The sequence below is a fragment of the Manihot esculenta genome, chromosome 10 (assembly GCF_001659605.2).
Source record: "Manihot esculenta cultivar AM560-2 chromosome 10, M.esculenta_v8, whole genome shotgun sequence".
NCBI lineage: Eukaryota > Viridiplantae > Streptophyta > Magnoliopsida > Malpighiales > Euphorbiaceae > Manihot > Manihot esculenta.
The window spans coordinates 1409283-1431778 of record NC_035170.2 but is presented as its reverse complement, the minus strand read 5'-3'; the positions used below and the strand labels follow the sequence as shown (position 1 = coordinate 1431778).

General features: G+C 28.2%; 2 protein-coding genes and 2 long non-coding RNA genes across 5 annotated transcripts; 2 read left to right on the top strand and 2 right to left on the bottom strand.

Moving 5' to 3' along the window:
• Positions 1-1250: 1250 nt before the first annotated feature.
• On the bottom strand, positions 1251-4485 carry LOC110625384 (protein yippee-like). Its single transcript, XM_021771016.2, has 6 exons — positions 4328-4485; positions 4119-4231; positions 2761-2804; positions 1745-1853; positions 1602-1657; positions 1251-1518 (listed from the first exon to the last, which is right to left on the bottom strand). The coding sequence occupies exons 2-6, from the start codon at positions 4212-4214 to the stop codon at positions 1434-1436; spliced, it is 390 nt and encodes a 129-aa protein (XP_021626708.1). The 5' UTR covers positions 4215-4231; positions 4328-4485; the 3' UTR covers positions 1251-1433.
• A 3112-nt stretch (positions 4486-7597) lies between these two features.
• On the top strand, positions 7598-10131 carry LOC110625383. Its single transcript, XR_006352254.1, has 3 exons — positions 7598-8082; positions 8182-8262; positions 8374-10131. It is a non-coding gene; the product is annotated as an uncharacterized LOC110625383 (long non-coding RNA).
• Positions 10132-13005: 2874 nt separating this feature from the next.
• LOC122724866 (cytochrome P450 90A1-like) lies at positions 13006-20997 on the top strand. 2 transcript variants are annotated; one of them, XM_043960775.1, is made up of 6 exons: positions 13006-13710; positions 13975-14124; positions 14393-14641; positions 19716-19864; positions 19964-20044; positions 20166-20997. In XM_043960775.1, exons 1-4 carry the CDS (start codon positions 13117-13119, stop codon positions 19797-19799), a joined length of 1077 nt encoding a protein of 358 aa, XP_043816710.1. In that variant the 5' UTR covers positions 13006-13116; the 3' UTR covers positions 19800-19864; positions 19964-20044; positions 20166-20997. The 2 variants fall into 2 exon arrangements, with proteins under 2 accessions (XP_043816710.1, XP_043816709.1); XM_043960774.1 differs by having other exon boundaries at positions 13007-13710; positions 20156-20996.
• On the bottom strand, positions 15045-16188 carry LOC122724867. The gene is made up of 3 exons (XR_006352253.1): positions 16029-16188; positions 15820-15932; positions 15045-15425 (listed from the first exon to the last, which is right to left on the bottom strand). It is a non-coding gene; the product is annotated as an uncharacterized LOC122724867 (long non-coding RNA).
• Positions 20998-22496: the final 1499 nt, after the last annotated feature.

The following is a 22496-nucleotide window of genomic DNA, read 5'->3' as shown; positions in this document are numbered from 1 at the left end:
GTTAATTCAATTTTTTAAATATCTTGGTAAAAGGTATAGAAAATATTTTCTTAAAATTACATTAATTTCAAATAGATAATATTTCTATTATTACCATATAAAAATGATTATGAATTGTTTTATGCTAAAATATTAGTTGTTACAACAAACTTTGAGTCAAGTTGGACCAAAACTCCCCAAACTAAACCTTTGTTTTATGGTCGTTGGAGAAAATCATTTCAGATTAAGCTCCGATTAAAGTAGATGAAAATTGCCACCACTAAGGCTACGTCTATTTGATTTAAAAAATTTAATTACCGAGAAATATTTTTTTAATTAAAAAATTACTTTCATTTAAAAAAAATATTTTTCATATCTTTTCATTCTTATAAAGATTTTTATATATAAATTTTTTAATAAATTTTATTTTTTAAATTAAAATTAAATTATAGAAAATAAATTATCTCATTCAAAAATATTTTTCATAAATAACATTTTTTAAAAAATATTTTCCTTTTCCTTTTCTCAACTGTAAAAATTCAGTTATATGTTTATTAAAACTTTATTCAAATTTGAATTTGACTTTATAGCCGACAACCTTTTAAACTTAAATTGTCAAAAAGAACATTTTAATAATTAATTTATCAAAGGAAACATTTTAATTTCGACAAAGTAAAGATATAAGGTTTTAAAATATTATTTCACCAAAAGGATAAAAAAAAAATAATTATAAGTTAAATATAATCAAGAAATTAAACCTTTTTTTTTTCAAGTGAAGATTATATATTTTTCAAATTTAAAAATAATTCACCCTAAATTGTCACAAATTGATGAAGTAAGTGGAGATGGGCTTTAGCAAAGTTTAACATAAAAAAACAACAAACGTCCCTGGTTTAAAATAGGAATTTTGCAAAAATTAATTTTAATTAATTTTTTAAATCAATTTTTTATTTTATTTTTGAAAATTAAATCATGCATAATTTTATAAACATTCATTTTGATTTTTTTTTCTTTGTCAACCTAAATGTAACAAATTTCCCAACTATATAAACTCTTGAAGAGACGAGATGCCTGAAAGGCAATGAAACTGCAGTAAATTATCATACACTTCTCACGCCCAGAATTTTACACATATAAATAAGAGACCCAATATCGGATGGAGAGAACTATGATACCATGTTTTAAATTTGAGTGAGACTTAACTCAACCCAAAAGCTATTTCTTATATGAGCTATAATGACACATTACCCCTTTTCACAATCGATTAGGAATTCAACAGAATGAAACTGAGCATCGAATACATCAGAATCAACAATCCAATGTTTTAGAATCATGTTATTTGACAGCAAGATAAGCGAGCCGATGAAATCAGGATTTTTGATATTTTCCTAGTTCACATAGAGTTAAGGTAAAGAACATTAGAGAAAGAATGTACAATTGAAAATGAAGAGCAATCAGACATCATCTGCATCGCTTCCACCGACATGCGCTTCTTGATTCACCCAATAGCTGCTTCCATCAGGACCAGCTATCTTAAACCTGCTCAACAACAAAATCCATATAGCCTTAAAAACTTTAATCTATAATGGGAACTTGCTATGAGTATGTAGTTATCTACTGACCGCTCGAGAACCGATTTTCCTTCCTTGTACTTTTGGCTCTTTTCATGGGCAATCTCCTGAAAGAAATCATCCAATTAACTAAGGGTAACAAGGAAATTTCGTAAACCGCAAATTCTTTCAAATCTCTGCATCGTAAACCTTACATATTTCCAACCCACAATTGATCCGCATCCAACACAGAAAATGTCAACGACAGTATGCAAACCAGTTATCATCGATCTCTCTTCTTTCACTCCTAGGGAGACGTTCACTCTGACAAACAAGGAAATAAGATTGAAGCTAAAAGCTGAACAAGTGCAAACATACAATTTCTTATAAATCAAGTTGGTGATAAGCCAAATGTTTGGATAACCTTGACCAACCTAGTTCACCATTTAGTCACCAAAATGCAATGCCAGCAGCTTACACCATCATGTCAATAAAATCTGTTGGTTTAGAAATTCTCAGACTGCAACAACATTTAAGGGTAAGGAGATTGATGCTTTAAGAGCTCAACATCTATTCTCCTTTTACGTGGCACTCAGCTATTTGAATCGTTAAAACTGAAATAATTCCTTTTGGCACTACACAAATTATGTTCATCTCTTACTGTTAGGAGGAGGGACAAAAACAGAATACCAGCCAAGTCCAAGGTTGAACATCATTAACTCATGGGAATATCTAAGTCTTCACCTAATTGCTTGTATATTGACTAAGGAACTCTCATCCCCTTGTGCATATTAAGGAAGAATCTCTCATCCCATATGAATTTTAATTCATATCCTATCTTGGCCATTGGAGGGGGAAGAAAAGGTCTAGAACTTCAGCAATAAATTTTACAATAGTTTCTCAATTTATTATAATGGAGCCCTCCAAATTAATCCATATCCACATGTTACCCCCATAAAATTGGAAGCCTACACTCCATACCTGAGGCATAATTGAACATCTTCAAACATGGGTCGAGACTGAACAACATATAGTGTACATGTGAATTTCTCAGTAAACTGTCCCCAAAAGTATAATTTTTTAAATGTTTTTGGCAGGCCCTGGCAGAAATTAGTTATTGGCATTTTCTGGTATAAGCAAGTCTAGAGGTTCTTGAACCAATATAGAATTACTCAAGAAGAAAATGGATGATAGTAATGATGAGAAGCACCCAAAATCAAGAAAAACTTACACCTTATTGAAGAGATATGCTTTCCCATGCCTGCAGTAGAAGGACTGAATAAAGAACACAGGGAAAACACGTAGTCAAAACACTTGCTTCTGATAAAAAACCCTAACAACATGTTTTGGACAGCATGAAGAATGTAAGAAGCCATCAGATATTATGAGAAAAAAAATGTCTCATCCTGCCAATAAACTGACTTATGAAAAAAGAACATGTTACTATTTCAAAACCAAGCATCATCTTTACGCTCAAGGAAATTTAGAACAGCCTTATATTTGAGCTAACTTATAGCCTCTCTTCTTTGTCACAACACTTGCAACGACACATGGACTTGCACATATGAGGGAGTTACCTTTGCAGAACTTGTACAAAGACTCAAGTGAGATAACATAATAATGTAGAAATTCAAAACCACACTTAAACAAAAGGTCTAAGCTATCGGGTTAGGTTTCTTTCCTTTCAATATTTGGTCCTCTTGGAGCCAAACTAAGAATAACTTGTACAAAGACTCACGTGAGATCAACACAGTAATGTAGAACTTGTCCAAAGGCATCATAAAAGATAATCATAGGATGTTTAAAATAAGACTTAGCATGGCAGCCTCACCATCTACTAAAATGCCAACATTGTGCATTATTTTCCACCTTTTGAAGTTCAAAGTAACCAAATTTGGCATGTGGATTGTTCATTTGTAGTAGCATTTGTTCTTGGATTATGCTGTTCTAGTTTTATACAAGTTGGAAGATGATAGCACTTTTCTCTTTATTATTATTATTACATAAAAATCATTTCCATAATAGAATTGGCTGCAGTTCCATGACAAGAATTCACTTCAGTTCCATTCGTGCATTGAAATAAAGAGAAGATATCCACACACCACAGTAAGCGATAAATTCAATATGAAGAGGGAAAAAAAAAGGTAAACATGAAAGATTACACAAAATAGAGATTCTCTTAACATTCAGATTGTTTCTATAAATAAATTGGAAATAAATAAATTCAATTAGTTATCATCCATTCCCATTTTCCAGGTTGGAGCAAAAAGAGAGTTATGCCATATGAACTTTAAACATCAGATCTATCAATCGATATTCCTGATGAAAAATTTCCTCTAATTACAATGATTAATCCAATCCAATCAGATTATTTGACCCCTCGATTCTTCATTTCTACCAAACAAATCCCCTTATGGTGAACTAACTTAAGACAACATATCAAAATCTACAGCCAACCTTATCAAACACCCTTTAACAAAATATGAAGAAACCAGCCAAATTCCCAATACCCAGAAAGAAAATCCACTAAATAATCACCAACCAAAAAAGAAAAATCAATCAAAGGTTCAAAATGAACCAAGATCAAACCTTTGAAACAATATCTTCATACAGAGCAAGATGGGTTCTGCAGTGCTTGCAGCTATAGATCTTCCCTTCAAGATTCACCACAAACAGCTTGCCCATCTCCTCAAAAACAGATCCTTAAGCAAAAAATAAAAGTTCCAGTAAAAAACAAGGAGAGAGATGCAAAGAGAAACAAGGGAATGAATTGCAGAATAGTTTGGCAGATTGCTAACCTCTTGCCTTTTCCCCTTTCTTCTCTAGTGCTTTTGCTTCTGTTGCATGTTTTGCAAGAAAATGTGGACCATTTTTTACTTAATAATATTATAAAGTAGAACCTGACAAGCAATGTTTTGCTACGGGGTGTTTCCTTTACGCTCTGTTTGGTTACCATATTGAGAAGGAAAGAAAATGAAAAAGGAAAAATAAATTATAGCCTTATGTCTTGTTTGGATGAGAGTAAAAATAATATATATATATATATATTATTTGAAAAAAAAAATAAAATAACATAATTTTGCAATTTTAATAAAGTATCCTCACGTTTCTATAACTTAATGAAGTTAGAATTGTAATTTCACAATTGATAGTAACTTTTCCCTATAATTTCTAAAATTTAATTACATTAACTAAATAATCACACCATTTAATTTTTATAGTTACGTACTAATAATGCAATCTCTTGTCATCTCCCTTTTGTATTTGTCCTTTTCATTTTTCTCTCCATCTTCATTTTTTATTTCTTTTCCTTGTCTTTAGTAAAAAATGATAAAATTAATTAATTAATTTTTATTTTTTTAAAAAAGATTTGTAATATTAACCATTAATTTATATAATAAAAAATAAGAGATAAATCAATAATAATAATGTAAAATTAATGGTATAGGTTTTAAAATTACATAAAATAACGATAATTTTATTTTGAACAAAATAACAATAAAATCCATATATATACCAGTGGCCTATTGTAAATAAATTTAAAATATTATAATTTTTGAATTAATCGTTGCCCTAAAATATTAAATTTAACCAAATTAGCCAGACATTGGGCTTGAATTAAGTTCCAACTTAAAGGATAATTTGATTGAAATTTTTAATAAATTTTAGGCTAATATTCAAGTTCCATTGGATAAGTTTGATAATTAGAATATTCTAAACATAATGCTAAATTTTAATTTCTACAAGGATATTATAATACATGTTTGCGAAAATCCAATTTCCCTTTTTTTTTTGTTTATGAAAAGTAAATCAATTGCTGAGAAAAAATTAAGAAGTATGTAAATATTATTATTTTTATTTATAATAATATTTTGTAAATATTATTATTTTTATTTATAATAATATTTTTTAAAAAGTAATCATTTTAAATTCTTAACAGTAATAATTGATTTATTTTTTTATTTTAAAATTATCACATTACTTAATATGATAAAAAATTATTTAGATTTCGTCAAAAATTTTAATTAATATCATTTTATTACGAGGGAGAAAAGATAAATTAAAAAATTAAAATAAAATTTAAAAAAGGAGTTTTTAATAATTAAAGAAAGTATTTATAATAGAAATAAAATTTTAATAAATAAAATTATAAAAATATTCAAAATATTAAAAAAAATAATTAAAATACAAAATCAACTCTTTAAATAATAAAATTTCATATTAAACTTTATAATAAAACTACGGTTTTTGTCATATTTTTAAAAGTCATATGTTTTAAAATTTTATTTTTTTATCATAGGTCTCTATCGGATGTTTACAGTAAAAATTAAATTCCGTAAAATTTAAAATTATTTATTTCATATCAAGTGATATATACCAATTTATTTTTCTTTTACTTTTATGATCTAATTAAATGTAAAAAATACTTCAATGAAATATTACTTTCCCAGAAAAATAAATTTGGAAAAGAAATGTTGAATTTTTTTTTTTTTATCAATGCATAGATCTGCATTTAAAAGTCGAGGGCTAAAAATTACAAAGAAGGCCACTAAAAAAAATAAATACTAAGTTCTCAATAGATATAAATAAATTAAATTAAAAAATAAAAATAAAAACCAATTGAAGAAGTGAAAGTAGACAGAATCAAAACACCAAAATAAAACCCAATCACACCAACACCGTCACACCTATCTACACACAGATTCAGCATTAAAACTAGAAAAACATGCAGAATCGCCGCAACAGTAAAATAAAGAAGCAAAACAAGGAGCAATAAAATTAACACATCCAACATGCAAACAGAGAGGAACCAAGCAAATGATAGAGTCGTCCACCGCCAAAGAAATCGTAGAATCCTGTCGAAGAAGTTAATGATAATGTGAGTCACTGGACGTATCCGTACAGTTTCAAAATATCAATATCACGCAAATAGTTACCATTCACATCAGAAATAACCATCAAAGCCTTCAAAAGAAGATCCAGCAAAATAGCAATTCCTTCACAATTCCGGCGAGAAAAATGGGAAAGGATGGCAGCGATAAAACCAGAATCAACCTCTCCTCGCTAAGCACTAGAAAAAATAAAACAAATAACATAAGATAATTGGGAAGGTTGAAATAAGGGAAAATGATGATATAAATGATTGGGAAAATATAAAAAGCTACATTTAACTCAATTTTTTATTATAGAATTTATAATTTAATTTACATTAAAATAATATTTTATAATATTATATTATTAATAAAAAACAATAATTTTCACATATTACCATAAAATACTGATATAATAATTAAAACATAATTATTTATTAATATCTTTAAAGTGAAAATATATAAAAATATCTAAAAGATTTATCGATTTTCCACTTTAATATTTTTTATTCAATTTGTCGTCATATGATTTTTATAATAATATTTATTAATGATTTGGTATAGTATTTTAACATAAATTAAATGATAAATTTTAAAATAAAAATTAATAAAATTGTATAGTATTTTTTTCATATTTTAAAAATTATTAAAAGTGATATAAGATTTTCCATCCATCGGTAAAATTAATGAGATGGCACATAAATTCTATATAAATCCATTTAATACTATTTCGTCAAAAAATTGCAAATTTTAGTTCTTGTTATGAATTTAATTAGGTAAAATTTTAAATTAATCTAATTTTTATAGACTCAAAATATATAAATATATATTTTTTATCAAAAAATATTATATTTATATTTATATTTTTTTTCATTTAATAATATTGCAACTAAATGTTCCGAAGCAATTAATTGAATGTCCCAAAATTTATATTCCTTTGCACGTAAATTTTCTTTTTAAATTTAATTTTTAATGCCATGTATTTAAAATTTTCAAAACATTCTTTCTTTTAGGAGTCGAGACCACGTGAGCTGACGTAAGCTCATGCTCTGGTTTTGACCAAGACAGGGCATCACATGAACCAATCAAAATCCATAAAGGGAGGAAGCTTAGATCCTCTCCAGGTAACTCCATCACTGCCAGACAAATCATTTTTGTCGATGTCACGTTGTCCTAAATCTCTCCACGTGTCCATTCCTGTCCCCACTTCCAATATCTCCTCTTCATCTCTGCCTCTCTGTATTCATCTCTGCTGCTACTTTGCCTTGCTCTGTTCCTCTCTTTCTGTTTCTGCTTCTGCCTCTGCCTCTGCCTCTGCTTTTCTCGCCTGAGACAAGCTCTGATTTGGGCCGATTTTTTTCTTTTTTTTTTTTCTTAGTTAGAGTTCTTCTTGAATCTCTCCACTTCTTTGATCCTCTTTCTCTCATCATCTTTATCTGATTTTATGATTAATTTTTCAGATTCCAACTTGAGATCTCACACACTGTTGTGTTTTTCTAAACCTGACAGTTTGATTAATTTGTTCTTTTCTAGCTTCTAGCCATGAAAGTTGCCAAGGGCAAGGGGGCACCCAGGAAGGACAACAAGGAAACTTTAAAGCCTCTACAGGATAGGTGATCTTGATCATGTGATTGAAGGTGAGGAAAGCTGGAGGAGAGAAATGGAAAGCTTTCTCTGATGCAGTAAGTACTGAATATTTATTTATATCTATTTTCTACAGATTGAATTTGAATTGGATGCAGAAAGTCATTGAATTTCTCTCTTCTGCTCGGATATGGCAGGAGAAAGCTCCTTATGAAGCCAAAGCAGCCAAAAGGAGATCAGAATATGAAGAGCTTATTTCAGCCTACAATGAGAAACAGGTAAATTTAATTTCCAAAGATATCTTTCTTGAGAATCAAATGCTGCAGTGTTATTCTTTTTCTTTAGAAAAAGGGATGGAAAAAAGAAACTTACTTTTATTTCTTGCTCAGCCGAGTTTTGACGATGATGATGGTGATGAAGAGTCCGAAAAATCTAAACCATTGATGTCTAGGGATGTAAATGGGTAGGATACCCGCAAAATTGAGAGTACCTTGAGAGTACCCAGATTCAAATCCGATTATATATACAATTTTGGAATCCGTCTCAAACCCATTTAACAATACCCGCACAATATCCGAACACGATTTTTTAAATTCAATTCAATGATAAAAACTACCAAATAAACTAACTAATAGTTGTAACTCAGCAAATAAATTTTTTAATTCAATTCAATAATAAAAATTATCAAATAAACTATCTAACAGTTGCACAACCTAGCAAACCAACAGTAGGAGGAGCAAACCAGTAATAGGAGGAGAAATGTTCAATGACAAGAATCAGCAACTTAGCAACCCAATAAATAATTTTTTTAATTCAATTTAATGACAAAAACTACCAAATAAACAACCTAACAGTTGCACAACCCTGTAAAAGGAAAAATGTTCAATGACAAAAACGAACAACTCAGCAACCCAGCAAATAATGATTTATAATTAAATAATCAGATTAATTGTCCATAAATTCTAAAAATCAACGTTATTACATTAATTAAATAGCAAATAATTAAATTTTTTAACATATTCAAATAATCAGATTAATAGTCCATAAATTTTTAATTTTTTTAAAAACATGCACATAAAAGATCTTGAAACCTGAAGAGAGTTTCAATCAAAGCATATGTCGCCGATTGAGAAGAGGAAGGGGGTTGTCTCTAGCGTCAGTGAAGTGCAGGGGAGAGAAGGGTAAATCGAAAAGAGTAGATTTCACCCGACTGGGGAGAGAGAATGAGATATCCCCGATGCCGACCGGGCAGAGGGAAGAGTTGTCTTCAATTGGGAAGTCGGAGATGTCGCCTCTAGAGAGAGAAGGAGATATCACTGACTGAGGAGAGGCCCTGAGAACTATGGGAAGCGAGGGAGAGAGACGCAGACGGAGAGAGGAAAGCAGAGTAAAATGAAAAAATTAATTAGGGATTAGGGTTAGTTTTGTTAGCATAGTTAATCGGGTTCGGGTAACGGGTATCCGATCACCTAATCCCGAACTCTACCCGAATCCGAGACGGGTAAAATTTTTCAAATCTGAATCCGCCCAAATCCGTTTTGTAAAAATCTAAATTCGTTCTAATAGGGTTTGGGCGGATCGGATACTCATGAAAACTCGCCCGCCTACCATCCTTAATCTTGCAGTTTACGGTTAATTTTTATGTTATTATAGTTTAAAATAAAAAAATAATAATAATTTTAGAATAATTAAAATAAAAAATAAAAAAATTATTAAATAGGAGGAATAATAAGAATGAGATGATTTGATAGCATTAAAAATAATTCAGGTGAGTAATGTTGAAACATGTAGAGAGAAAGTGAAAAATAATGGGTCACATTGGTCGCAGGTAACATCTTATGCCACTCAATTCCTACATGAAACCAATAAGGTTGTTCTTAATTTTCTGTTGCTTTTTTGTAAAATGATGTTAATAATTCATTATTATTTTTTTAAGATTAATTTAATTTTAATACATAATATTAATATATATGTCGAACATTGTATAATCATTGCCTAAGAATTTATGGCTTGCCTTCAATCCCTTTTCTCCTCATAATGATTTTGGAATTTTATTAAAGTCATTTGCGCGTTAAAACAGTGCGTCATACTTTAATTTATAAAATTCTTTCAAAATTCAAATTATCAAAAATAATATCATATATGAAAATATAGCATTTACGCTTTGATTTGTAATAATTGAGTTTGATTCAATTGGAAATTAATATACATATAATTAAAATTAAAGATAAATACAATAAAAATTTATAAATAGTTTTCATTTAAAAAATGTTTAATATTTTTATAAAAATATATTATTTTATTTTAAATTCACGTGAGATGTAATAAAATATATTATAAATTACCATTAAAATGATCGATTTCAACCTTGAAATTAGACTGAAACCAATACGTTCCCGTCAAGCTGTGTCATCGAGATAATTTATTATTTAATATTTGTAAAGAAAATTAAATTTTTGTGAATTTTCTTTCATCGTCAGAGTCAGTGTCTGGAAAATAAAAAGAATCACACGTGGAATCTCCAAAAAAGCCATTCGTGTCTACTCAGCGTCTTCTCTTGGATAATATTGGAAATAACACTCGCCAGTACTTCTCACCATTTTCATCTCACACGTGTGCTTCTCTGTGGTCGTGCCTCAGCCTCACCGTCCAGTTGACTTGACTACTCTGTCTCTTCTTTGTCCCTTTTTCTCGATAAAATGCACATAATCCTCTATTTTTAAAAATTAGTTTAATTATAAATATATCAAAAATACGTGTTCGATGCATGATAAAAATTAATTTAATAATTTCTAAAATCAAATATTTATAATGATATTTACAAAATTAATATGTTAATTAATATATTTAATATGAGTTTAATATTATACAAAACGAAATCTAATTATCAATTAAATATTTATAATGAATTCATCAAAATGTATAATCAATTTTGAATAATAAATACAACAGTTTAATATAAATATTTAATTTATATTATTGATTTTTTTTATATAAGATTTAATAAATTATAACTTAAATAAGATTTACTGTGTTTTCAGATAGGATTTATCATAATTTGATATGAATTAATTAGTAAATTTATCATATTAATTTTAAGTCACATTAAATTATTAATTCTGTTGATTTTGTTATTGACATCATCACTACAAAAAAATTAGATATTTGATATTTCAAATGGTTTCACATCAACGTGAATGATATATAAATTAAACAAACATTTACTATTTAATATCTAAATAATAAATTAAATTTTACATTTTTAAAAATCTAAATAATCTTTTTCATCTTTTTTAATTAAAAATAAATAAAAAATAAAAAAAATTTAAAACTCAATTTTACTTTCAAATAAAATCTCTTATTTAATTTCTACATATTGACATTATTAATAAGTCAATCTCTATATTTTTTAAAATTTATTAAAATATTTTTATTTATTTTAAATTTATTAAAACGTCGTTATCTTTTTTCAGATTTATTAAAACGTCATTATTATTTTTTTCTGTCAACGAAATAATCTCTCCACGAAGGAGAAGGAGGAGAAGAAGATAGAGAGTAATTTAATTTTTTATTATATTTTTAACTGTATAAATAGATGGAACAACTTATTTTATTGATAGAAAAAAATAAAAATATTTTAATAGATTTAAAAAATGTAGGATTGATTTATTAACAATAACAATATTTATATATTAAATTATAAATCTCTCTAAATTAAATTAAAATATTAAAATCTTATATTAATTATTTTTTTAATTTTCTATAATATTTTTCATTAATTAAAATATTTTAAAGGAGTCAATTTTAAATTGCCATATAAATTGTGAAAATAACTCTGAAATTAATTATTAATTTTATAAATTAAAATTTACCATTTAATTATGTGAAATATTTAATGGAGAGAACGATGTCAATTTAAATTAATAATGAGAATAATGTAGAAAATAAGATTTGTCTAATAAAAGGAATTAAGTTGATGAGATAGGCGTCAATCACATGCAGTGATTCTCCCATCAAAAGCAAGCTTCATCCCCCACTAATTGACTGGGTTCAAAAAAATATATAAAATAAATATATAGAGATTAAATTTTGATTTCATTTAATTAAACATTATTTTTTACAAATGGTTATAATTTTATAAAAAAAATTAATGTTAAATTTTAACTACAAAGATTCTAGAATATGAATGAACTTTTAAAAAAAATGAGGTGGCAAAAGAGATGTAATAAAGCAAAATTTTGATGGGGTGTCTAGTGGGTGGAGGGCTTAATGTCCCTTATGGAGACCATGTGGATGAACATGGGATCATGACCTAATATATTAAATCAAACCTTATCATTGCATCATACTCCTCTCATCATTGTTTTTTTTGCCACGTGGATGGTTCATTATCACTTGGAAGTTTCATTTGTGGGACCTCATACACACTTATATTGTCTGGAAGAGGTTGGTTGGATGAACTTAATTTTCTATTTGCTAATCATAATTTAAGTCAATAATGACAATAGAAAGCAAAGCATTTTAGTGATTTTTAGGGGTCACCCTCTTTGCAAAAAGACAACTACAAAGCAAAAACCAAATTTATTTCCCACTTCTATTTTTCCTTAACGAGGCTGGATTCAAATAAACAGTGCAAGTTTAAAGTTCATTAATCTCTGTTTTAGCAGATCGATTTAACATTTCGAATCTTGATTCACACATATGATAGATCGAATTGATCACAAATTTATATTTAAAAATAATTTAATTCAATAATGTGATGTTAAAAATGATAGTAGTCTCATCACTTCCACAGCCATATTCACACACATAGAAAATATGTTTGTACGTACAAATTTAAATAATAAAAAGCAATGGCATTATAACAAAAAATTATTAAAAATAAAAACGGTCTTACACTTCGTTTAAATTTACACTCTACTATAATTATATTGTAAACCTATTCTCTATATCTCATATGATCACAAGAAAATTAAATTGGATACAACTAAGACAAATGGGGAGACATAATGGCAGTCTACTTATATATATATATATATATATACACAAGGAAGGAAAAGCTTTCAAAGTATCCGAGATTAATTCTCTTCTACATCCTCTTCTCTCTCAAAGATACTTATGAGATACCTCTCATGTGCTCTATCTTCCCTCCATTAATGTCTTCTTTACTCTTCTCTGAAACTTTAACCTGCAACACTTTCTTCTCTATTATGGCACTTCTCTTCTCTCTACTCTTCTGGGTTTCTCTTTCTTCTCTCGTCTTTATCATTCACCGCACATCACATCGCCGGCGGCTTCGTTTGCCGCCAGGGAACCTGGGTCTTCCCTTTCTCGGAGAGACTCTGCAGTTGATATCTGCATACAAGACTGAAAACCCAGAACCCTTCATTGATGAACGTGTGAACCGGTTTGGTTCGTTGTTTACCACCCATGTTTTTGGCGAACCGACGGTTTTCTCTGTTGACCCGGATACGAACCGGTTCATCCTTCAAAATGAAGGGAAGTTGTTTGAATCTAGCTATCCAAGTTCTATATCCAACTTGCTTGGAAAACATTCTTTGTTGCTTATGAAGGGAAGCCGCCATAAAAGATTGCATTCTTTAACCATGAGTTTTGCTAATTCATCCATTATCAGAGACCAGCTTTTGGTTGATATAGACAGGTTGGTTCGATTCAACTTGGATTCCTGGACCGACCGGGTTTTTCTCATGGAAGAAGCCAAGAAGGTACCTATGATATTACATATGTGGAAATTTGATTGGAATATTAATATAATATTCCAATCATACAGTGAGTTGACTCGGTGGTGGATCGTCCGAGTTATTTGCATGCAGGCAACTAATCATATACTGTTCAGCAATATGTCATTTTCTAGTGTGTGTCACATATTCATCTTGGTCACTTTCAAACGAGAAAATTAATATTTTTTTTTGTCGAATATATTAATTATTTTATTTTATTTTAAATTTTTTTTTGGGATTTGGATGCAGATAACGTTTGAGTTAAGCATGAAGCAGCTGATGAGTTTTGATCCAGGAGAATGGACAGAGAGTTTAAGGAAAGAGTATATGCTTGTTGTTGAAGGATTTTTCACTTTGCCTTTGCCAATCTTCTCTACTACATATAGGAGAGCCATCAAAGTAAAAGAAATTTTATTTTCTTTTCTAATTTTTGTTGTTTGTTTGCCAAGAAAGGGAAAGGAAAAAAAGAATCAACATAATAATTTTACTATAGAAAATGACATTTTCTTTCTTTGTTTTTTTTTTTTGTTAAAATGGGAAACATTCCATTGTAAAGTTCAATATTCTTTAAATAATCCTTTTATTTTCGTAGATTTTTCATTTTTCTCAGAAAAGATATTTTATGATTATTATTATTTATTATTATTATTATTTTAAAAATATGCAGGCTAGAACTAAGGTGGCAGAGGCTTTGAGCTTGATAGTGAGACAAAGAAGAAGAGGAAGTGAGGGAGGAGAGAGAAAAAAGGACATGTTAGGAGCTCTTCTCTCCGCCGATGACGGCGGCTTCTCCGACGAGGAAATAGTAGATTTCTTGGTGGCTCTTCTCGTTGCTGGCTACGAAACCACCTCTACTATAATGACTCTTGCCGTTAAGTTCCTCACCGAGACTCCTCTTGCTTTGGCTCAGCTCAAGGTATGAGCTACAAATCTTTTATTTAATTTTTCTATTTTCCTTTCCTTAAAAAATATATTTCACTTTTCGTTTTTTTTTTCTTTTTAAGAAAAAGGTAGCATTTTCATATTCCTATAATTATCATGTTGGGCTCCATTATTAAAGATAAAAACTAACTATAACAGTTTTATCTATTTGTAACTTGAGTTATAGCTGTATACTTATCTTGTATTTAGTTAGTGATAAGGGTTAGAGTTGTGATAAGGTTTAGAGTCATGATAAGGTTAGAGTTGTGATAAGATTTAGAGTTATGATAAGGTTTATAGTTGGTTGAGATAATATTTGTTATTCATATAATCTGTATCAAACTCAACCACTGGTATATACTATATAAATGTATTCTATACAGAAATACAAATACATAGAATTCTCAATATCATAAATCTTCTATATGGTATCAGAGCCGCAATTTGCTCTCACGAGTTTTCTGATCCAATTTTCTTTTAATTAATGGCTTCGTCATCCAATACCGTCATTCAATTAAATGCTCCAACGCATTTTCCAATTAAACTTACTCCGGAGAATTTTCCTGTTTGGAGAAAACAGATCCAATCAACCTTAATTGGTCTTGATTTACTTGATTTTATTGATGGTTCACCGGTTGCACCATCACAATTTCTTTCTGAAAAAGACAAAACAGCCAACCCAGCTTTCGCCTTATGGTTTCGACAAGATCAAATTTTGATCAGTGCTCTTTTAGGAAGTTGTTCTGATACTATTCAACCCTTGATTTCTTCAGCCAATACTGCCAAAGAGAGTTATGCCATATGAACTTCAATTAGTTATCATCCATTCCCATTTTCCAGGTTGGAGCAAAAAGAGAGTTATGCCATATGAACTTTAAACATCAGATCTATCAATCGATATTCCTGATGAAAAATTTCCTCTAATTACAATGATTAATCCAATCTAATCAGATTATTTGACCCCTCGATTCTTCATTTCTACCAAACAAATCCCCTTATGGTGAACTAACTTAAGACAACATATCAAAATCTACAGCCAACCTTATCAAACACCCTTTAACAAAATATGAAGAAACCAGCCAAATTCCGAATACCCAGAAAGAAAATCCACTAAATAATCACCAACCAATAAAGAAAAATCAATCAAAGATTCAAAATGAACCAAGATCAAACCTTTGAAACAATATCTTCATACAGAGCAAGATGGGTTCTGCAGTGCTTGCAGCTATAGATCTTCCCTTCAAGATTCACCACAAACAGCTTCCCCATCTCCTCAAAAACAGATCCTTATGCAAAAAATAAAAGTTCCAGTAAAAAACAAGGAGAGAGATGCAAAGAGAAACAAGGGAATGAATTGCAGAATAGTTTGGCAGATTGCTAACCTCTTGCCTTTTCCCCTTTCTTCTCTAGTGCTTTTGCTTCTGTTGCATGTTTTGCAAGAAAATGTGGACCATTTTTTACTTAATAATATTATAAAGTAGAACCTGACAAGCAATGTTTTGCTACGGGGTGTTTCCTTTACGCTCTGTTTGGTTACCATATTGAGAAGGAAAGAAAATGAAAAAGGAAAAATAAATTATAGCCTTATGTCTTGTTTGGATGAGAGTAAAAATAATATATATATATATATATTATTTGAAAAAAAATAATAAAATAACATAATTTTGCAATTTTAATAAAGTATCCTCACGTTTCTATAACTTAATGAAGTTAGAATTGTAATTTCACAATTGATAGTAACTTTTCCCTTTAATTTCTAAAATTTAATTACATTAACTAAACAATCACACCATTTAATTTTTATAGTTACGTACTAATAATGCAATCTCTTGTCATCTCCCTTTTGTATTTGTCCTTTTCATTTTTCTCTCCATCTTCATTTTTTATTTCTTTTCCTTGTCTTTAGTAAAAAATGATAAAATTAATTAATTAATTTTTATATTTTTAAAAAAGATTTGTAATATTAACCATTAATTTATATAATAAAAAATAAGAGATAAATCAATAATAATAATGTAAAATTAATGGTAATGGTGAAAAACATAATGAAGAATCTTTTAGTTAAGGTTTTAAAATTACATAAAATAACGACAATTCTATTTTGAACAAAATAACAATAAAATCCATATATATACCAGTGGCCTATTGTAAATAAATTTAAAATATTATAATTTTTTAATTAATCGTTGCCCTAAAATATTAAATTTAACCAAATTAGCCAGACATTGGGCTTGAATTAAGTTCCAACTTAAAGGATAATTTGATTGAAATTTTTAATAAATTTTAGGCTAATATTCAAGTTCCATTGGATAAGTTTGATTATTAGAATATTCTAAACATAATGCTAAATTTTAATTTCTACAAGGATATTATAATACATGTTTGCGAAAATCCAATTTCCTTTTTTTTTTTGTTTATGAAAAGTAAATCAATTGCTGAGAAAACATTAAGAAGTATGTAAATATTATTATTTTTATTTATAATAATATTTTTTTAAAAGTAATCATTTTAAATTCCTAACAGTAATAATTAATTTAGTTTTTTTATTTTAAAATTTTCACATCACTAAATATAATAAAAGATTATTTAAATTTAGTTAAAAATTTTAATTAATATTATTCGATTAACACGAAATAAGAAAAAAAGATAAATTAAAAAATTAAAATTTTTATTTTAATCTTTTAAAAATTAAAAAATAAATTTTTAATAGTTAATGAGAGTATTTATAATAGAAATAAAATTTTAATAAATAAAATTATACAAATATGTAAAATATCAAAAAAAATAATTAAAATATAAAATTTATTCTTTAAATAAAAAAATTTTATATTGAACTTTGTTACAAGACTTTAGTTTTCGTCATATTTTTGAAAGTCTATATATGTTAAAATTTTATTTTTTATTATGGATCTCTATTGAATATTAACAAAAAAAATTAAATTCAATCTAAAAATTTATCGTAAAATTTAAAATTAATTGTTAGATATCAATAGATATTATACCAATTTATTGTTGTTTTAGTTTTATGATCTAATTAAATGTAAAAAATACTTCAATGAAAAATTACTTTCCCAGAAAAATAAATTTGGAAAAGAAATGTTGAATTTTTTGTTTTTATCAATGCATAGATCTGCATTTAAAAGTCGAGATTACAAAGAAGGCCACTAAAAAAAATAAAAACTCAGTTCTCAATAGATATAAATAAATTAAATTAAAACATAGAAAATAAAAACCAATTGAAGAAGTGAAAGTAGACAGAATCAAAACACCAAAATAAAACCCAATCACACCTATCTACACACAGATTCAGCATTAAAACTTTGAGCAAACTCATGTTGAAGAAAACCCATGCAGAATCGCCGCAACAGTAAAATAAAGAAGCAAAACAAGGAGCAATAAAATTAACACATCCAACATGCAAACAGAGAGGAACCAAGCAAATGATAGAGTCGTCCACCGCCAAAGAAATCGTAGAATCCTGTCGAAGAAGTTAATGATAATGTGAGTCACTGGACGTATCCGTACAGTTTCAAAAATATCAATATCACGCAAATAGTTACCATTCACATCAGAAATAACCATCAAAGCCTTCAAAAGAAGATCCAGCAAAATAGCAATTCCTTCACAATTCCGGCGAGAACATCCACCCACGGCGAGAAAAATGGGAAAGGATGGCAGCGATAAAACCAGAATCAACCTCTCCTCGCTAAGCACTAGAAAAAATAAAACAAATAACATAAGATAATTGGGAAGGTTGAAATAAGGGAAAATGATGATATAAATGATTGGGAAAATATAAAAAGCTACATTTAACTCAATTTTTTATTATAGAATTTATAATTTAATTTACATTAAAATAATATTTTATAATATTATATTATTAATAAAAAACAATAATTTTCACATATTACCATAAAATACTGATATAATAATTAAAACATAATTATTTATTAATATCTTTAAAGTGAAAATATATAAAAAATATCTAAAAAATTTATCCGTTTTCCACTTTAATATTTTTTATTCAATTTGTCGTCATATGATTTTTATAATAATATTTTTTAATAAATTTTTTAATTATTTATTAATGATATGGTATAGTATTTTAACATAAATTAAATGATAAATTTTAAAATAAAAAATTAATAAAATTGTATAGTATTTTTTCATATTTTAAAAATTATTAAAAGTGATATAAGATTTTCCATCCTTCGGTAAAATTAATGAGATGGCACATAAATTCTATATAAATCCATTTAATACTATTTCGTCAAAAAATTGCAAATTTTAGTTCTTGTTATGAATTTAATTAGGTAAAATTTTAAATTAATCTAATTTTTATAGACTCAAAATATATAAATATATATTTTTTATCAAAAAATATTAAATTTATATTTATATTTTTTTCATTTAATAATATTGCAACTAAATGTTCCGAAGCAATTAATTGAATGTCCCAAAATTTATATTCCTTTGCACGTAAATTTTCTTTTTAAATTTAATTTTTAATGCCATGTATTTAAAATTTTCAAAACATTCTTTCTTTTAGGAGTCGAGACCACGTGAGCTGACGTAAGCTCATGCTCTGGTTTTGAGCAAGACAGGGCATCACATGAACCAATCAAAATCCATAAAGGGAGGAAGCTTAGATCCTCTCCAGTTAACTCCATCACTGCCAGACAAATCATTCTTGTCGACGTCACGTTGTCCTAAATCTCTCCACGTGTCCATTCCTGTCCCCACTTCCAATATCTCCTCTTCATCTCTGCCTCTCTGTATTCATCTCTGCTGCTACTTTGCCTTGCTCTGTTACTCTCTTTCTGTTTCTGCTTCTGCCTCTGCCTCTGCCTCTGCTTTTCTCGCCTGAGACGAGCTCTGATTTGGGTTGATTTTTTTCTTTTTTTTTTTTCTTAGTTAGAGTTCTTCTTGAATCTCTCCACTTGTTTGATCCTCTTTCTCTCATCATCTTTATCTGATTTTATGATTAATTTTTCAGATTCCAACTTGAGATCTCACACACTGTTGTGTTTTTCTAAACCTGACAGTTTGATTAATTTGTTCTTTTCTAGCTTCTAGCCATGAAAGTTGCCAAGGGCAAGGGGGCACCCAGGAAGGACAACAAGGAAACTTTAAAGCCTCTACAGGATAGGTGATCTTGATCATGTGATTGAAGGTGGGGAAAGCTGGAGGAGAGAGGTGGAAAGCTTTCTCTGATGCAGTAAGTACTGAATATTTATTTATATCTATTTTCTACAGATTGAATTTGAATTGGATGCAGAAAGTCATTGAATTTCTCTCTTCTGCTTGGATATGGCAGGAGAAAGCTCCTTATGAAGCCAAAGCAGCCAAAAGGAGATCAGAATATGAAGAGCTTATTTCAGCCTACAATGAGAAACAGGTAAATTTAATTTCCAATGATATCTTTCTTGAGAATCAAATGCTGCAGTGTTATTTTTTTTCTTTAGAAAAAGGGATGGAAAAAAGAAACTTACTTTTATTTCTTGCTCAGCCGAGTTTAGACGATGATGATGGTGATGAAGAGTCCGAAAAATCTAAATCTGAAGTGAGTGAAGAAGTAATTGTAATACTATTGTCAGCCATTGATGTCTTGCAGTTTACAGTATTTAAATTTTATTAAATACTAAATAATATTTTAAAATATTTTTTTAAAATAAAATAAAATTATTGATGAAATGAGATCCAGAAAATAGGATTTATAAAGCGTTTTATAAGTTTAGCCAAAAAGCCATTGAGAAGAGAGTGTTTCTTCTTTTTATCTGTTTTCATTGTCTGTCAGTGACGTGTAACGACCTGACTTCCATTGGCCACCTGTCTCTGCCATACTGATACGATCGTACGAGGATATCAGATTTCTATCCTATGCATAACGGCCTCTGATTCCTCGGGCGCACATGTGGATGGACCCACAAAACAGACGGGTCGATCCCCTTCTTGATTCGGAACTGGGCCTGAAGATTGGATTAAAGTTGAGCTCAGGTATGATCTATTTAATAGATCGTGTGGACTGGATCGGCCTGGTTGAGAAAATTAACTAGAGTTCGGTCTTAAAGCCGAGCGGATCGAATCTGACTCATGCGGAAAACTTGAAGGCTTCCAAATAATGGACTGGTACCATGAGTCTGGCCCCAGACCGGGGTGAGAAGATCCAGCAGTCATCAATTATAATAGTTAATTTTTATGTTATTATAGTTTAAAATAAAAAAATAATAATAATTTTAGAATAATTAAAATAAAAAATAAAAAAAATTATGAAATAGGAGGAATAATTAGAAAGAGATTATTTGATAGCATTAACAATAATTCAGGTGTGTAATGTTCAAACATGTAGAGAGAAAGTGAAAAATAATGGGTCACATTGGTCGCAGGTAACATCATCTGCCACTCAATTCCTACATGAAACCAATAAGGTTGTTCTTAATTTTCTGTTGCTTTTTTGTAAAATGATGTTAATAATTCATTATTATTTTTTTAAGATTAATTTAATTTTAATACATAATATTAATATATATGTCCAACATTGTATAATCATTGCCTAAGAATTTATGGCTTGCCTTCAACCCCTTTTCTCCTCATAATGATTTTGGAATTTTATTAAAGTCATTTGCGCGTTAAAACAGTGCGTCATACTTTAATTTATAAAATTCTTTCAAAATTCAAATTATCAAAAATAATATCATATATGAAAATATAGCATTTACGCTTTGATTTGTAATAATTGAGTTTGATTCAATTGGAAATTAATATACATATAATTAAAATTAAAGATAAATATAATAAAAATTTATAAATAGTTTTCATTTAAAAAAATGTTTAATATTTTTATAAAAATATATTATTTTATTTTAAATTCACGTGAGATGTAATAAAATATATTATAAATTACCATTAAAATTATCGATTTCAACCTTGAAATTAGACTGAAACCAATACGTTCCCGTCAAGCTGTGTCATCGAGATAATTTATTATTTAATATTTGTAAAGAAAATTAAATTTTTGTGAATTTTCTTTCATCGTCAGAGTCAGTGTCTGGAAAATAAAAAGAATCACACGTGGAATCTCCGAAAAAGCCATTCGTGTCTACTCAGCGTCTTGTCTTGGATAATATTGGAAATAACACTCGCCAGTACTTCTCACCATTTTCATCTCACACGTGTGCTTCTCTGTGGTCGTGCCTCAGCCTCACCGTCCAGTTGACTTGACTACTCTGTCTCTTCTTCGTCCTTTTTTCTCGATAAAATGCACATAATCCTCTATTTTTCAAAATTAGTTTAATTATAAATATATCAAAAATACGTGTTCGATGCATGATAAAAATTAATTTAATAATTTCTAAAATCAAATATTTATAATGATATTTACAAAATTAATATGTTAATTAATATATTTAATATGAGTTTAATATTATACAAAACGAAATCTAATTATCAATTAAATATTTATAATGAATTCATCAAAATGTATAGTCAATTTTGAATAATAAATACAACAGTTTAATACAAATATTTAATTTATATTATTGATTTTTTTATATAAGATTTAATAAATTATAACTTAAATAAGATTTACTGTGTTTTCAGATAGGATTTATCATAATTTGATATGAATTAATTAGTAAATTTATCATATTAATTTTAAGTCACATTAAATTATTAATTCTGTTGATTTTGTTATTGACGTCATCACTACAAAAAAATTATATATTTGATATTTCAAATGGTTTCACATTAATTTGTGAGTTATAAATAAATTAAATTAAGATATTAAAACCTTATATTAATTATTTTTTTATTTAATTTTCTATAATATTTTTCACTAATTAAATTATTTT

What these genes read in the sequence shown, in the direction of transcription:
- LOC110625384 (XM_021771016.2), bottom strand. Translation starts at nt 4,214, where the DNA reads ATGGGCAAGCTGTTTGTGGTGAATCTTGAAGGGAAGATCTATAGCTGC. An exon ending in ATGAAGATATTGTTTCAAAG is followed by an intron (nt 2,805 to 4,118) that starts GTTTGATCTTGG and finishes TTCTTTATTCAG; the next exon opens with TCCTTCTACTGCAGGCATGG. An exon ending in GGAAAATCGGTTCTCGAGCG is followed by an intron (nt 1,519 to 1,601) that starts GTCAGTAGATAA and finishes GTTGTTGAGCAG; the next exon opens with GTTTAAGATAGCTGGTCCTG.
- LOC122724866 (XM_043960775.1), top strand. Translation starts at nt 13,117, where the DNA reads ATGTGCTCTATCTTCCCTCCATTAATGTCTTCTTTACTCTTCTCTGAA. An exon ending in TCATGGAAGAAGCCAAGAAG is followed by an intron (nt 13,711 to 13,974) that starts GTACCTATGATA and finishes ATTTGGATGCAG; the next exon opens with ATAACGTTTGAGTTAAGCAT. An exon ending in CATATAGGAGAGCCATCAAA is followed by an intron (nt 14,125 to 14,392) that starts GTAAAAGAAATT and finishes AAAAATATGCAG; the next exon opens with GCTAGAACTAAGGTGGCAGA.